This window comes from Neoarius graeffei, chromosome 3 (assembly GCF_027579695.1).
Source record: "Neoarius graeffei isolate fNeoGra1 chromosome 3, fNeoGra1.pri, whole genome shotgun sequence".
In the NCBI taxonomy this organism is placed as follows: Eukaryota; Metazoa; Chordata; class Actinopteri; order Siluriformes; family Ariidae; genus Neoarius; species Neoarius graeffei.
The window spans coordinates 82,281,388-82,297,567 of record NC_083571.1 but is presented as its reverse complement, the minus strand read 5'-3'; the positions used below and the strand labels follow the sequence as shown (position 1 = coordinate 82,297,567).

Genomic DNA, 16,180 nt, shown 5'->3' with positions numbered 1-16,180 from the left:
TATCTGTCCCTCTGAGTTACATGTCAATCCTGGGATCGAGACGCTGACCTCTTCTGCTCCTCGGACCTGCCTGATCCATCCTGATGCCCTGTGTCTGGTTGGAGTCTCATCACACCGCTCCTGTGGAGGACGGCCCCATATGGACAGTCGAAAGTCACACTTGGAAGACGCTCTGGACACTTACAGTAATGCCTTTATGGCTGAGGACTACAGTTGACTCACTAACTTTGGGACTGCAGTTATCTCTAGCCGCTTTATCCTGTTCTACAGGGTCGCAGGCGAGCTGGAGCCTATCCCAGCTGACTACGGGCGAAAGGCGGGGTACACCCTGGACAAGTCGCCAGGTCATCACAGGGCTGACACATAGACACAGACAACCATTCACACTCACATTCACACCTACGCTCAATTTAGAGTCACCAGTTAGCCTAACCTGCATGTCTTTGGACTGTGGGGGAAACCGGAGCACCCGGAGGAAACCCACGCGGACACGGGGAGAACATGCAAACTCCGCACAGAAAGGCCCTCGCCGGCCACGGGGCTCGAACCCGGACCTTCTTGCTGTGATGCGACAGCGCTAACCACTACACCACCGTGCCGCCCGTTTTGCACTCAAGTTTCCATCAGTGAAGAGTTATAACATCAACAAGGCTGACTTCATGTTAAAACTGTTGAAGTGCATTTCACGGGTCAATTCAGGAGCAAGATCAATGTAATTCTCCTATTTTATATTAACCTTTGGTCAAATATCTGTCACATTTTGCATTTTGTGCAATTTTTTTTTACCTTGCGCAATACCAGAAAAATTCAGCTGAAATCACGTCATTTTTGAGGTGAATTGGTCCGCCTCTGAAAAAACTTGGCATTTGGATTTCCCGGCAAACATTGATTTTCGTGATGTCGCGTGCAGGACGCCTGTCTCTGAATCCTACATCAGCACTGGTTCGTTTATGAGAAAACGACCTGGTGTTTTTTTGCAAATTTCTTCAACGTTATCACGTAATTATTAAAATGGTTAACAGATGTATCGTAGGAGGATGTAGCAACACCAATCTTGATGGGATTAGTACTCATTGTTTCCCAAAAGACCAGACAGTGAGAGAGAAATGGGAGCGCTTGGTCTACACAGGCTGTGCACTGAAACCGTGCAAAGCTCTTGCAGCCTGCTGGCGCTTCCGCAGGTGACGTCACGAATCTGGCTCCAGACTCCCTTGGGATTTTTCCAGACACGTTTTATTTTATTTTTTTCTGCTGTAGACAGATGGCCTTGTGCAAAATTACCCTTCTGGATGAGTGTGTAAAGGAACATACTTTCATATTAAAAAAAAACAAAATTGGTCCAGAATATGCACTTTAAAGGCGGCACGGTGGTGTAGTGGTTAGCGCTGTCACCTCACAGCAAGAAGGTCCGGGTTCGAGCCCCGTGGCCGGTGAGGGCCTTTCTGTGTGGAGTTTGCATGTTCTCCCCGTGTCTGCGTGGGTTTCCTCCAGGTGCTCCGGTTTCCCCCACAGTCCAAAGACATGCAGGTTAGGTTAACTGGTGACTCTAAATTGAGCGTAGGTGTGAATGTGAGTGTGAATGGTTGTCTATGTGTCAGCCCTGTGATGACCTGGCGACATGTCCAGGGTGTACCCCGCCTTTCGCCCGTAGTCAGCTGGGATAGGCTCCAGCTTGCCTGCGACCCTGTAGAACAGGATAAAGCGGCTAGAGATAATGAGATGAGATGAGATATTTAGAACATGATTAAAACCATTAGTTTAAGCCATGAGCAGAACAAGCATAGCCTAGTAAATGGGTGAGAAAGCCCATTGGGAAAGCTGACTTCCAGTCCAGAATGCTTGTTTGTGATTTTACAGACACTCCAGTTGGTGATGGTGGTGCAGCTTTTGGGTCTTTGTGTGTGACCTGTCCAGGATGTACCCTGCCTCTCATCTAATGTCAACCAAGATTGGGTCCAGCTCACCTGCGATCCTCAGTGGATAAGGGGTACAGATAATGCATGAACGAATGAAATTAAACTCTACCAAACCCATCACAGATCTTGGGGGCGAACATTTGTCAAAAATGAATTGGGTGGGTGGGTTTAAGGAGTTAACAAACCAACAACAACAAAAATAACTGACTAATTTCACTGAATGCACCTTTAATTCTCATAACTGTGCCTTTATTCTCTCAAACTGAAGCGAAAATTAAAAACAGTATTTAATAATTCAACAAATACAGAAATGCATGTGGATTTTTTCCCCATTATTACTTAAACATTTGGCATCAGCTCAGGAGATTAACATAGATTAAATATGGATTTAAATGTTGGGGAGTTAAGAAAAAAAAAAAGGAAATTCAGTCATTGTAACATGTTAGCATTACCGCCTGATGATATATTATGCATTTACAAGAGCGTCCAGTTTTACTTTAACCTGGGATTTAATCAGAGATTTGAACAACAACAACAAAAGCTGAGGAATATATTTAATTGACAATGATTTTAGTGTTTTACTGTATGTACATAGATTAGGGTGCACTGCATATCCTTTTGTGATGTTAACATTGTCCCTCAACAGTTTTTCTCTCTCTCACACACACACACACACACACACACACACACACACACGTCTCTTCCTCTGTGACTTTATTCTAGTCCTAGTGGGACTGGGCGATACTGGAGAAATACTCCAGCATGTCCTGTATGGTGAAGTCCATGGTGATGCCTGAGCCGGGATAGCAGCGGTTTATCAGCCCCTCAAAGTGCTTATACTGCCGGATGAACTCGTCCTGCATTGAGTGCCACACCACCTAGTCAAATGAAATTTATATCGAAACACCATTAATGATTTGTTTTCTGTCCCCAACACCATTATCAGGCAACACGTTCATCTTATTTTCATCCTAGAACAAAGCATAATTCTCAATTTAGGCTGCAAGCAGCAATTTAGGGGCCCAAGCACAAGGTCAGGTAAAATGCCTTCCCATGTACACTGGGGCAGCGTACAGTTATGTTCAAAATAATAGCAGTCCCTCAACAGTAGCAAGATAAATCACTGTTTTTGTTAAAATTTCAACCTTTACACCGCAAGCAAGTTTCTGGAGGGTATAGTAAAGGTATAGAAAACCAACAGACCCAACAGGCCTGCCGTGCATGCTACTGATTCTGTGAAACTGAATGATTAGCGGAAAGGGGTGTGTTCAAAAAAATAGCAGTGGTGAGTTCAATTAGGGAGGGCATTGATTTTGCGAAAAGGTGTTAACAGGTGGTCCTTATTTACGGATCAAGGCAACTGACATTGCATATGCTGGCTGTCCTGCATTGGTCCTGAAAAACCAAGTAAAATGGGTCGTTCGAGACACTGTTCTGATGAAGAGCGGCTTTTAATCAAGAAATGGATAAAAGAGGGGAAAACCTACAAAGAAGTGCAGAAACTTATAGGCTGTTCAGCTAAAATGATCTCAAACGCTTTAAAATGGCAGCCAAAACCAGAAAGACGAGGAAGAAAAAGAAAAACAACTTCTCGAATGGATCGGAGAATAACCAAACTGGCAAAGGCTCAGCCAATGATCAGCTCCAGGAGGATCAAAGAAGATCTAAACTTGCCTGTGAGTAGGGCTGGGCGATAAAATGATAATGATACGTATCGCGATAGACACATACTTGATATCAATAGAAAATGCGTTCGATAGAACGTTTCGATAGAATGTTTTTTTTTTTTTTTTTCAAGAAACAAGCGTTAGCCAGAGCCCTCTCTGGTTTAGGTCCGCTTTCAATCAACTGTTGTTGCGAAGCAAGCTTGGTTGCATGAGCAAAGGCACTCGTCCTCTGGTGCCTAGCAACGCATAGGGAGTGACATGCTGATAGCCAATCATGTAACAGTATCGCGTTTGGTTGTGCCATCTCGTTGTCGTGTTTATTTTTTTTTTCCAGAAACAGCGTGGCCAAGAAAAGAAAGATGAGTGCCGGAACGAGCGAGGAAATTGTGGATAAAGTCAGTAAGGTCAGATGTTACAGATGTAAAGTCTTAAGTCTACCTCAGTTTTACTTTAATTTCTTCTATGTTTACAAAACACTATTTTTATTTTATTAAACCTTCAATGAAAATATACTTGAATAGTTTAAGAATAGTCTAAGTCTACCTCAGTTTCACTCAATTTCTTTTATGTTTATAAAGCACTGCATATTTTTATTTATGTTTTTAAATGTTATTCACCAGAGGGTGAACTTTTTTTGCACTAAACTTGCAGTAAAAAATTAAAAATATGACAGTCCTTCTCACATAGCAGGTTTTGCTATGTTTACATTTAACACTTTGCTCATGTTTTTATAACACGAGTTTTTTAAGCACTTTATTATTGATAATTGCTCAGTTTTTGTTGTGATCGTAACATTGAACATGCGTGTTGACATTCCTTGCTTATTGGCTGTCAGAGGAAGTTTAAAATAAATGTTTGAATTTAGTATTGTTCCCTCCTGGTCCTTATTTTAAATAGGTCATAAAATGTTTCAATAATTATCGATATTGACCAATATGAAACACTTATATCGTGATACAGATTTCAGCCATATCGCCCAGCCCTACCTGTGAGTACTGGTACAATCAGATGACGTCTACGTGAAGCCAATCTACCAGCAAGAAGACCCCGCAAAGTCCCATTGTTAAAGAAAAGACGTGCTGAAGCGGCTACAATTTGCCAAAGAACACATTGACTGGCCTGAAAAGAAATGGCGTAATATTTTGTGGACAGATGAAAGTAAGATTGTTCTTTTTGGGTCTAAGGGTCACAGACAGTTTGTCAGACGTCCTGCAAACACAGAATTCAAGCCACAGTACACAGTGAAGACTGTTAAGCATGGTGGTGCAAGCATCATGATATGGGGATGTTTTTCATACTACGGTGTTGGTCCTATTTACCGCATACCAGGGATCATGGATCAGTTTGAGTACATCAGGATACTGGAAGAAGTCATTTTGCCATATGTTGAAGAGGAAATGCCTTTGAAGTGGGTGTTTCAAGAAGACAATGACCCCAAACACACCAGCAAGCGAGCAAAATCATGGTTCCAGACAAACAGCATCCAACTAATGGAGTGGCCAGCACAATCCCCGGACCTCAATCCCATAGAAAACTTGTGGGCTGACATAAAAAATGCTGTTCATGAGGCAAAAGCAAGAAATGCAGAGGAATTGTGGAACGTAGTACAATTGACCTGGGCTGCAATACCTGTTGACCGTTGCCAGAAGTTGGTCGACTCCATGCACCACAGATGCGAAGCAGTTATCAGAAACCATGGTTATGCAACAAAATATTAGTTTAGGATACTCAGCAAAGTTGAATTTTCAAGAATTTCTTAGTTTGTATGGTACATTTTTGAGTTTCCAAAGAAAGATGTCAACACTGCTATTTTTTTGAACATTACATTTCTTGACTTTCTGTGAAATATTATGAAATGTAATTACTTTTTCCAATTTTCTTGCTTTGAAATAGAATGTGCAGTATGCCCAATGCATTTGTGTTTATTAAAGTACAATTTATTTGAAGAATTTTGACATTTACTCGCCTTTTTAAAGACACTGCTATTATTTTGAGCACAACTGTATGTGGCATGTGCTACGATGCCACACCCCAATGATAATCAAAATGTTTCTTTTAACTGGGAATGTGTGTTTAACTTTCCCAGTCTTTTGTTGTCCTTCTCCCAACTTTTTTTGGAACGTGTTGCAGGCACCAAATTCACAATGAGTGTATATTTACAAAAAACAAGAAAGTTGATCAGTTGGAATATTAAATATCTTGTCTTTGTATTGTATTCAACTGAAGAGAAGTTGAAAAGGATTTGCAAAATCATTGCATTCGGTTTTTGTATACATGCTTTAGGAAATTCTTTCCTCAGCCAAATGGAAATGGATTCGGATCACTCACTTGGAGAAGACTTTCTTCCTCACACAGGTGCTTGTCCACTTTCTTGTAGAGATTATCCAGGCCTTTCTTCACCTCTTTTCCTGGGTATTCTTTAATCACCTTCCTCAGCTCCTGTTTATTGAAAGCCAGCTGGTAGCTCACCTCCTCTTCCCTCACACCCTGAGCCACACGTGCCTCCACCCCCTCAAAGAAGTGCTAAACACACACACACAATACATGTCCAGTACTTCTAATAGTTGTGTTTTTTTCCTCCATCACACTCTCTTACACAGACAAAATAGAAACGACAGTTCAGTACAACTGAGATCACACTACATATTTCAGCTCTTATTTGCCATTAGTCATTTCATTGGTTTGGAAAGGAAAAAAAAAATCCTGTAAATCTCTGCTCCTTACATTGAGTTTTTCCAGTGGCTGGCCCAGTGAGTTAATAACATAATACTGAAGATGGTCTGTGTATTTCTGTTTGGCCTCCTTTCTCTCCGTCTCCAGACATGAGATCTTGAGGCGCGACAGAGTGGAGAATATGTGGTGGAAGTTCTCCATCATCACAACATCACGGGGGGTTTTCTGACTCTCATTGGCCACTTTCTCCACTGTTCACAATCAGACACAGACAAACGGATGAGCAGCTGATATTAACATTTGTCTGAATGAATTACAGATATCCGATCGGAGTAATCTTACAGACTAACAAACCACTTAAATGTGACCAATTTTCTTTTTATTTATTAATTTTTTTGCGAAAACCAAGTCAATCCTATAAATCAAGTTTCTCCAATTATTAACCGTCTCTCTCTTTAATAAATAAACACACACACACACACACACACACACACACACACACACACACACACACACACACACAGTGGGAAATAAGGAATTTAAGCAGACTATCACAGGACAGACAAGTCTGAAATATTGTCTGTCCATCCAAATTTGAGCCTGTCTGAATGACGGGCCAACGGGCCGGAACAATGTGGCTGGGGGTCGCTGAAGGGCTTTAGATGCCTGGAGATGCTTCTCAGCTATTTCCAGGCATATTTTTGTGATCTTCAAAGGCCAAATTACACTAGACATTAGTTGCTAATTACACTAAAAGTTGAATCTAATTTACAAGAAAATGTCAGAAGATTCAAGAAAAACATACTTAAAGTTCTACCCAAGAAAACAGTAGCACAGGGCTTTTCAAAGTGTGGGGCGCGCCTCCCCTAGGGGGCGCCAGAGTTCTTCAGGGGGGGCGCAACGTGAGGAAAAATAAACCAGAATAAGTTACTATTGCGGACGTTTAGTGAACTTCAGCTAGCCTTTGCCAGAGACAAAATGGATCGATTTTTAGTACCTAAAGCTACAGTGAGTGAGGAGACAGAGTCTGGGCCAAGCAAAAAAAGAAGGAAGTATGACCACGATTATTTAAAGTTTGGATTTTCATGGACTGGATCTGAAGATGCTCCACTGCCACAGTGTGTTGTCTGCCAAGAGGTGCTAGCTAATGATGCTATGAGATGTTTAAAATATGTAAAACAAGATGTTTTTTTAAAAAAAAAAAAGCACAGATGTTTAAAATGTGTAAAAGAAAAAAAATGTGTACAACAACCATTTTTTTAAATACGAATGGAACATTAAAGGGGAAGAAAGGGCAATATATAGAGTAAATATAACAATAAAACACACATTGACGAACCTTATTCAAGACTTACAAAAGTTTTTTGTTCTAAGGTTGGAAAGTTATAGTGTTTTGAAAGTAGCTCGAGCAAACTATTTCCGCAGTTTGAACAGCCCGCCATGATATTAACTTTATCCAATCAGAATGCACGTTCATTTTCTCTGCGTAACACTCATGACGTATGTATGTGCCCAGTTGTGTTGGCTCATTGAGGTTGGGAATAGCACGTGTGAATCGGAAAGTAGGATGAATTGTAAGTGATCGGCTACACAATGCCACAGTGTGTTGCTTTCAGGTGTAATAACAGGACCGATGGAAAGCATAACGATCCTCCAGACGTGTCTTTTCACTCGTTTCCGCTGAAAAACGCCAAGCGAATTCGAGCTTTCTTCTCTTCTTTCGTCATCACCGGAGTCGAGAGTACCTCTCCTAGGTTCAAACTGGTACCCTTCTAAGCCATAGCCTGCTTGCAGTGTGTCTTGCGGGATCTCTTCGTACGATTCGACAGAGCTGTCGCTTTCAGTTGATGCGCCCGACGCCATGATTACACGCTTCTCTCCTAGTGCAGTGGGTAGGGCTGACGTCACGGTCTTTTAAAAATGTTGACTCTTGTGCGGTTTAGCGTACCGACTATTATATTTACAATTACCAAGATATTTCGTTGTTTTCTAGTACATAAATTTGATAGAATACTTAAGAATACGTTACTCTGTCACATCAGCAACCGTATATATTGCCCTTTCTTCCCCTTTAAGTATAGCAACAACAAAACTTGTAAGGGGGAGGGGCGCTGTTGTTTATTTGCTCTCTGAGGGGGGGGCTGACTCTCCCACACTGAAAACCCCTGCAGTAGCACATACAGGTCAGTTCCATGTCTAGAAAAAAGTACTGGGGGGGGGGGGGGGGGGGGGGAGATGTTCCAGTTGGTTACAACTTACTGGTACTTATATACAGGTACTATAATAACACTCATGAAATATTATGTCAGTAATGACTATTTTATTTTTATAGTAAGTCTATAAGAAATGTAACAATACAACTACCGTAAAATACCAAATAATAGCCGAGTTCCAATTAACCGCCGAGTTCCCTTTAACGGCCGGGTGTACGCGTGTGTTGTGACAAATAAAGGCCGGTTCCGAATACTCGCCAGGGTCTAAAAAAAAAAAAAAAAGCGTCCGAACGTTCTATCTAGAATCTTGAGGCCCAGCACTTTTCTGGTTTTCTGGTGTTTAAACGATTTTGCATTGCATAGTTTTCTACCGAAACAATATGAATGAATGAATGAATGAATGAATGAATGAATTAAATTATTTCTATAATACTGTTTACAACATTTTGTTACATGATAATAAACATGCCATTTCAATGTTATAATCTTGGTCTACCGTAATATTTCTTGAGGAATGCAACTCCGTAACTTTTGACAGATGTCTTAGCCACCCCTTTGGGTATACCCAACGAAAGCCAGCGTGTGTGGTGACATTGAGGACTGCGGGTTTCCAAGGTTGGACTGCTGCTTCTGTTAAACGACCTAAATTGCCGAATGCATGCGTCAAAGCACACACTGAGTTTTATTAAAGACCTTATACCATTTCACTTGCCCTTACCCATTCGGATCTGGAAGACGCTTTACAAAAAAGGTGAGAGCGTTCTAACATGCATTTCAGTCTGCTCGCGGCCAATCTAATCCAAGGGGCCTTTTCAACAAGTAATCTGTCGTGCAAGTTGGGCAGAAGCACGCGTCAGGCAGGCAACATGTAGGCCTACAAGTCAGTAACCTATTCAACTAACTTTCATCCGAACTTTAAGTTTTCTACGGGGTCGAGCCACCGTACCAACTCACTCGGGGAATAGGCTCATATCGGCCAAATAGGGAGACGTCTTGGAGAGAAACGTGATGCAAGATGACAGTATGTAGCCACTGCAGGTCACTTATTTTTCAGCATAAGAAAAAACCCTTTGGTTTGACACTTCGCACCCTAATTATGTTGCTTCAACGTCGCGCCCTCCGTGCAATTTCAGATTGACAGACATCGCGAAGCGCAAAGGGTGGAGGCTGCATGGGTGAGGGTGATAGCAAGTGACCATAACTTTGCAGAGTAATTAAATCACAGTGCTGCGCACAGACAATGGTGTGGTTTCTTGATTATTTTGTAAAGCATGCGCTTAACTAGTCATTAACAGGAAAAGGTGTGTGATTTATCCTTTATCCACCCCGACTGTGCCATGCGAAGATGCATTCTGCGTCTTCAAAATTCCCCGAAGTCGGCACCGTGCTATCTGTAATCTAACTCTAAACAAACTGTAAGTTATACTGGTTAAAAGTAGGCCTATCTGAGAATGATTTTTTTCCCCGTTTTGAGGTAGATTTTGGGGAAGGTGTTTGTGAAGAAGGAATTAATCGCCTGTTCCAAATAGCCGCCTAGTCTCTAATACGCGCCGGGTCTCTTACGTGATTGAGACAAATAATCGCCCGGGCTATTATTTGGTATTTTACGGTATTCTTACATAACAGAGTTAAAATTTTGAGGACGCGATTCCAAGCAACTTTGTAACAAAATGACTCAAAACTAGACATGGTAATATCATCTGGCATTCAGACTACAATCTGCTGGACGAGAACTCAGAAAATAAAAACTATTAAAATATAAATCTACAGCCTCCAAAGCATATGACTATGACTATCATTCTTATTATGAATAAAAAAAAATTTGCACATAACATAACCACTGATTGGCAGTTTGGCACGGAACATAATACTGTACTGCAAAGTTTCATGTAAACTGAACTCAATCAACCGACTGGATCAATCAGATGCTGTCAACCCTAAAAACACTAGTTCAACTGCATCATGCAACGAAAACACCAGTGGATATGCAGTGTATTATTATTGTCTTATTTAGTGTGCCACTCAGGGAGCGGGAGGTGCCTGTAAATTTCGGCAGGGCTTGGACCTTCGGTGGCCGAGTTATGAATCTTTAAATCCCCGTGTGCGCGAGCAGCTAAAGCAAGGGCTCGTGCTAAAGCTTTCCGCGATCTGCGCTCGCTTCTGATGTCGGACTGGGCCGAGCCTGGGCTGGTTCGAAAGGTCTCAGGGAGAGGGATATACCTGTAAATTTTGGCAAGGCTAGAACCATCGGTGGCTGAGTTATGAATTTTTAAATGGTGGCTCGAGCCAGGGCTCATATTAAAGATTTTGGCGAGCAGTGCTCACACGGGGGTTTCGGGGGCGAATACCGGGCTGAGGCGAGGCTGTAGCAGACCGTGCCTGTGCTGGTTGGAAAAGGCTCAGGGAGAAGGATGTGCCTATAAATTCTGGTGGCCCCATGTCACAGGTCGTGTTATAACAATGTATTCATCCAGTGTAACATTAGGAAGGAAATTAGAAGTAGACTAGACCCATATCTTTAAAAAAATTTTTTCATGAGCCATCTGGTCCGATACTTTCGAAATACAGACGGACAAATGCAAAAATTACCAGTCAGTGTCCGCCAGTCCAGCCTTATTTCCCACACTGTGTGAAATATATACACACACACACACACACACACACACACACACACACACACACACACCCCTCCATGATTATTGTCTCCCCTTGTAAAGATGAGTAAAATGGATTAGAATTAAAAAAAAAAAAAAAATCCATCTTTTGGTGAAGTCACTTCATCTCACACTCAATAAATGAGAAAAATCCAATCTTTAATTGAAATAAATCTATTCAGAGAAAAACAAATCCCTGAAAAAATAATTATTTTCAACAAAAACACATGTGCCACTAGATTATTGGCACCCCTGGAATTTATAGTGAACACAATATAACTGAAGCATGTTTCTCATTTAAACTGTACAGTATTTTTGAGTTGATTGGAGAGTGTAGGAACTTTCAAGCTGTAATCCATGACTTCCTGATTAACTGGGGAACATGAGGCAACACAGAGGCCAAATTCCCTTTCCCTGTGTCCAAAATCGTTCCCTACTCACTATATAAAAGACGCTATATACTGAGGACACCATTTTGTAGTGCTGTCCAAAACGATAGTGAGGATTATTTACACTCTATATAGTGCAAAGTATCCCACAATGCATCACAAAAAGTAGCGTACAACCGATGGTCACTAACCAAGCAATCTATCCCATCATGCATTGCAGTCGCGTTGAAAGAAATCAAATTAAAAAAGTCTCAAATTTGATTTAATAAAAGGCAGCGGCAAAGAAGAAAGTATTCAGCCTTGATTTAAAAAAACTGAAAGATGCAGGTACTTTGTATTGATTAATGTGGGAAATACGCTCAGTATAATATGGATTTATCACAAAAATACATGCATGTATTTATTATTTTGAAAACCCACCAGCCGACTGATCCGGCACGTTTTAATTGTGCGACAGTAATGACGTAAATACTCGTGTGACAGACTAGTGTCCGAAAGCGTTTTTTCACTTTACCAATGAGCTCACTATATAGTCCTCTACATAGTAATTCCCTAGATAGGGAGTAGTGAACGAGTGAGTGATTTCAGACACAGGGTTAGTCATCCATCAACATAAGAAAAATAAAAGACAACACACAAACCAAATGAAGGAGAAGTGTGTTGACTTTCATAAGTCAGGGAATGGTAACATAAAATAGCTACTTGCCTGAAAATGTCCATTTCTACTTTAAGAGCAATAAAAAAGTGGACACAAGCTGGAACTGTTACAAGCTTGCCTGGAAGAGGACCCAAGTTTATTTTGCTCCCATGTGCAGTGAGGAGGCGGGTAAGAGAGGGAAAAAAAATCCCCAAGGATCACTGTTGGTGAATTACAAGAAAGTCATTGGGCTTTCAAATCTCCAAAACCACCATCAGACTCCACCTCCATGCCAGCTGATTATTTGGAAGGTTTGCCAGAAAAAAAAAAAAAAAAAAAATATTTTCTGTCAGTTAACCACAAACATAAGCACCTGAAGTTTGCAAAACGCTAGGACAACTTTGACTGGAACCGTTTTATGGTCTGATGTACAACCCCGATTCCAAAAAAGTTGGGACAAAGTACAAATTGTAAATAAAAACGGAATGCAATAATTTACAAATCTCAAAAACTGATATTGTATTCACAATAGAACATAAACAACATATCAAATGTCGAAAGTGAGACATTTTGAAATTTCATGCCAAATATTGGCTCATTTGAAATTTCATGACAGCAACACATCTCAAAAAAGTTGGGACAGGGGCAATAAGAGGCTGGAAAAGTTAAAGGTACAAAAAAGGAACAGCTGGAGGATCAAATTGCAACTCAGTAGGTCAATTGGCAATAGGTCATTAACATGACTGGGTATAAAAAGAGCATCTTGGAGTGGCAGCGGCTCTCGGAAGTAAAGATGGGAAGAGGATCACCAATCCCCCTAATTCTGCGCCGACAAATAGTGGAGCAATATCAGAAAGGAGTTCGACAGTGTAAAATTGCAAAGAGTTTGAACATATCATCATCTACAGTGCATAAGATCATCAAAAGATTCAGAGAATCTGGAAGAATCTCTGTGCGTAAGGGTCAAGGCCGGAAAACCATACTGGGTGCCCGTGATCTTCGGGCCCTTAGATGGCACTGCATCACATACAGGCATGCTTCTGTATTGGAAATCACAAAATGGGCTCAGGAATATTTCCAGAGAACATTATCTGTGAACACAATTCAGTGTGTCATCTGCCGTTGCCAGCTAAAACTCTATAGTTCAAAGAAGAAGCCGTATCTAAACATGATCCAGAAGCGCAGACGTCTTCTCTGGGCCAAGGCTCATTTAAAATGGACTGTGGCAAAGTGGAAAACTGTTCTGTGGTCAGACGAATCAAAATGTGAAGTTCTTTATGGAAATCAGGGACGCCGTGTCATTTGGACTAAAGAGGAGAAGGACGACCCAAGTTGTTATCAGCGCTCAGTTCAGAAGCCTGCATCTCTGATGGTATGGGGTTGCATTAGTGCGTGTGGCATGGGCAGCTTACACATCTGGAAAGACATCATCAATGCTGAAAGGTATATCCAGGTTCTAGAGCAACATATGCTCCCATCCAGACGACGTCTCTTTCAGGGAAGACCTTGCATTTTCCAACATGACAATGCCAAACCACATACTGCATCAATTACAGCATCATGGCTGCATAGAAGAAGGGTCCGGGTACTGAACTGGCCAGCCTGCAGTCCAGATCTTTCACCCATAGAAAACATTTGGCGCATCATAAAACGGAAGATACGACAAAAAAGACCTAAGACAGTTGAGCAACTAGAATCCTACATTAGACAAGAATGGGTTAACATTCCTATCCCTAAACTTGAGCAACTTGTCTCCTCAGTCCCCAGACGTTTACAGACTGTTGTAAAGAGAAAAGGGGATGTCTCACAGTGGGAAACATGGCCTTGTCCCAACTTTTTTGAGATGTGGTGTTGTCACGAAATTTAAAATCACCTAATTTTTCTCTTTAAATGATACATTTTCTCAGTTTAAACATTTGATATGTCATCTATGTTCTATTCTGAATAAAATATGAAATTTTGAAACTTCCACATCATTGGATTCTGTTTTTATTTACAATATGTACTTTGTCCCAACTTTTTTGGAATCGGGGTTGTAACAGAAATCAAACTTTTTGGCAATAAACACCCAAGGTGGGTTTGGCGTAAAAAGAAGGATGGCTATAATGAAAAGAACCCGATCCCAACTGCAAAATATGGTGGAAATTCTGTGACATTTTGGGGCCATTTTTCCTCCAAAGGCCCTGAAAACTTGGTTAGGGTACATGGCATCATGGACTCCATGAAATACCAGAACATTTTACCAGGACATTCTGTGGGGTGAGCTGAAGAAGCGAGTGCACAAGGGCACAGAGGGCCGAGGACCCTGGATGATCTGGAGAGATTGTGTAAAGAGGAATGGTCTCAGATGCCCTGCTCTGTATCTCCAACCTTATAAAATGTTGTAGGAGAAACTCAGTACTGTAGTTTACTGGCAAAGTATTCAATGCAGGGGTGCCAATAATAGTGGCCCATGTGTTTTTGTTGAAGATAATTATTCCTTGATGAGGGATTTGTTTTTCTCTGAATAGATTTCTTTCAACTGAAGGTTGCATTATTTCATTTTTTCAGTGCGAGATGAAGCGACTTCACCAAAAGGTGGATTTTTTTCTAATCTGTTTTACTAATCTTTACAAGGCGCACCAATAATTGTGGAGGGCACTGTGTGTACATGTGTGTTATATATTTTGGAGATATATAAATGATGAACAATCTGACTGAGCTAAGAGTCTTACCGTTCATGAAGACAGCTCTGATGAGTTTGACGTACGCTTTATCCAGGTCACCTCGTCGCTCTGCGTTACGGAAAATAGTTTCAGCCAGTTCGGCAAATTCCTCAAAGCTTGTGACGAAAGGCAGGATCCCCACTTTACTCTTCTTAGAGATCTTAACCTCCTCCATCTGCCTGATCTGACCAGACTGAGGGCAAAAAAATACACAAAATGTTAAAACCCACAGTACAGTAACATCGACTTTCATCTTTCGCAAGGGTGCCAATAATTCTAGAGCTGACTAAGATACTTCATAAGGTGTGAGAAGATAATGATCAACAGTTGTGAGGAAAAAAAAAACAAAAAACAAAACAGTACAACTATTTTCTGTTATTACCACAGAGTGGTTACTTTATCCTATAATTAAAAAAAAAAAAAAAACTAAACCGTGTCACTCTAGCATTGTCAGCTGCCTCGACTCACAATACACTTGTCGAAGTTCCTCTTGACGGTGACCAGCACATTGCCCAGTGTGGTGCTGAGGAAAGACGCAGGGTCCACGTTCTCAGCTGTCCACACATGATGGCTCATCTTCACCAGCATGTAGAGCGAGTTGAAGCTGTCGATTTTATCGCCCAGAGCGATCAGACTGTTCAGTTCTGTCTCGATGCTGTGGAAGATCTTATTCATCATCTGACGCACCATATCCTTGCTGAGAAAGAGCCAAAGAAGGAAATGTGGATGGTGAATAATTTCACACGACGGTGAAAAGAAAGTAAAAGCCAGAAAGCCAAATAAAGACATGAACATTGGTCTGGATGACTCAAAGACTAAAAGTGGGTAAAAACAAGAGCAACTGTGAGCTACTGCTTACTTACGTATCCCCCCTGCTCTCGCTTATATCAGAATGCAAGCAATCGAAGGAATAGGACACTTATTATGAATGTTCTCATCTCATCTCATTATCTCTAGCCGCTTTATCCTTCTACAGGGTCGCAGGCAAGCTGGAGCCTATCCCAGCTGACTACGGGCGAAAGGCGGGGTACACCCTGGACAAGTCGCCAGGTCATCACAGGGCTGACACATAGACACAGACAACCATTCACACTCACATTCACACCTACGGTCAATTTAGAGTCACCAGTTAACCTAACCTGCATGTCTTTGGACTGTGGGGGAAACCGGAGCACCCGGAGGAAACCCACGCGGACACGGGGAGAACATGCAAACTCCGCACAGAAAGGCCCTCGCCGGCCACAGGGCTCGAACCCAGGACCTTCTTGCTGTGAGGCGACAGCGCTAACCACTACACCACCGTGCCGCCTATTATGAATGTTGACT

At 41.6% G+C, this 16,180-nt stretch overlaps 1 protein-coding gene across 2 annotated transcripts in view; it reads right to left on the bottom strand.

Moving 5' to 3' along the window:
• Positions 1-2,453: 2,453 nt before the first annotated feature.
• exoc1 (exocyst complex component 1) overlaps positions 2,454-16,180 on the bottom strand; it is a 54,530-nt gene continuing 40,803 nt past the window's right edge. For both annotated transcript variants that reach the window (XM_060917488.1, XM_060917489.1), the window contains 5 exons: positions 15,323-15,551; positions 14,864-15,047; positions 6,308-6,507; positions 5,912-6,106; positions 2,454-2,794 (listed from right to left, as the gene is read on the bottom strand). In XM_060917488.1, the coding sequence (XP_060773471.1) occupies positions 2,642-2,794; positions 5,912-6,106; positions 6,308-6,507; positions 14,864-15,047; positions 15,323-15,551 (961 nt within the window). In that variant the 3' untranslated portion in view covers positions 2,454-2,641. The remainder of the gene's footprint in view (positions 2,795-5,911; positions 6,107-6,307; positions 6,508-14,863; positions 15,048-15,322; positions 15,552-16,180) is intronic.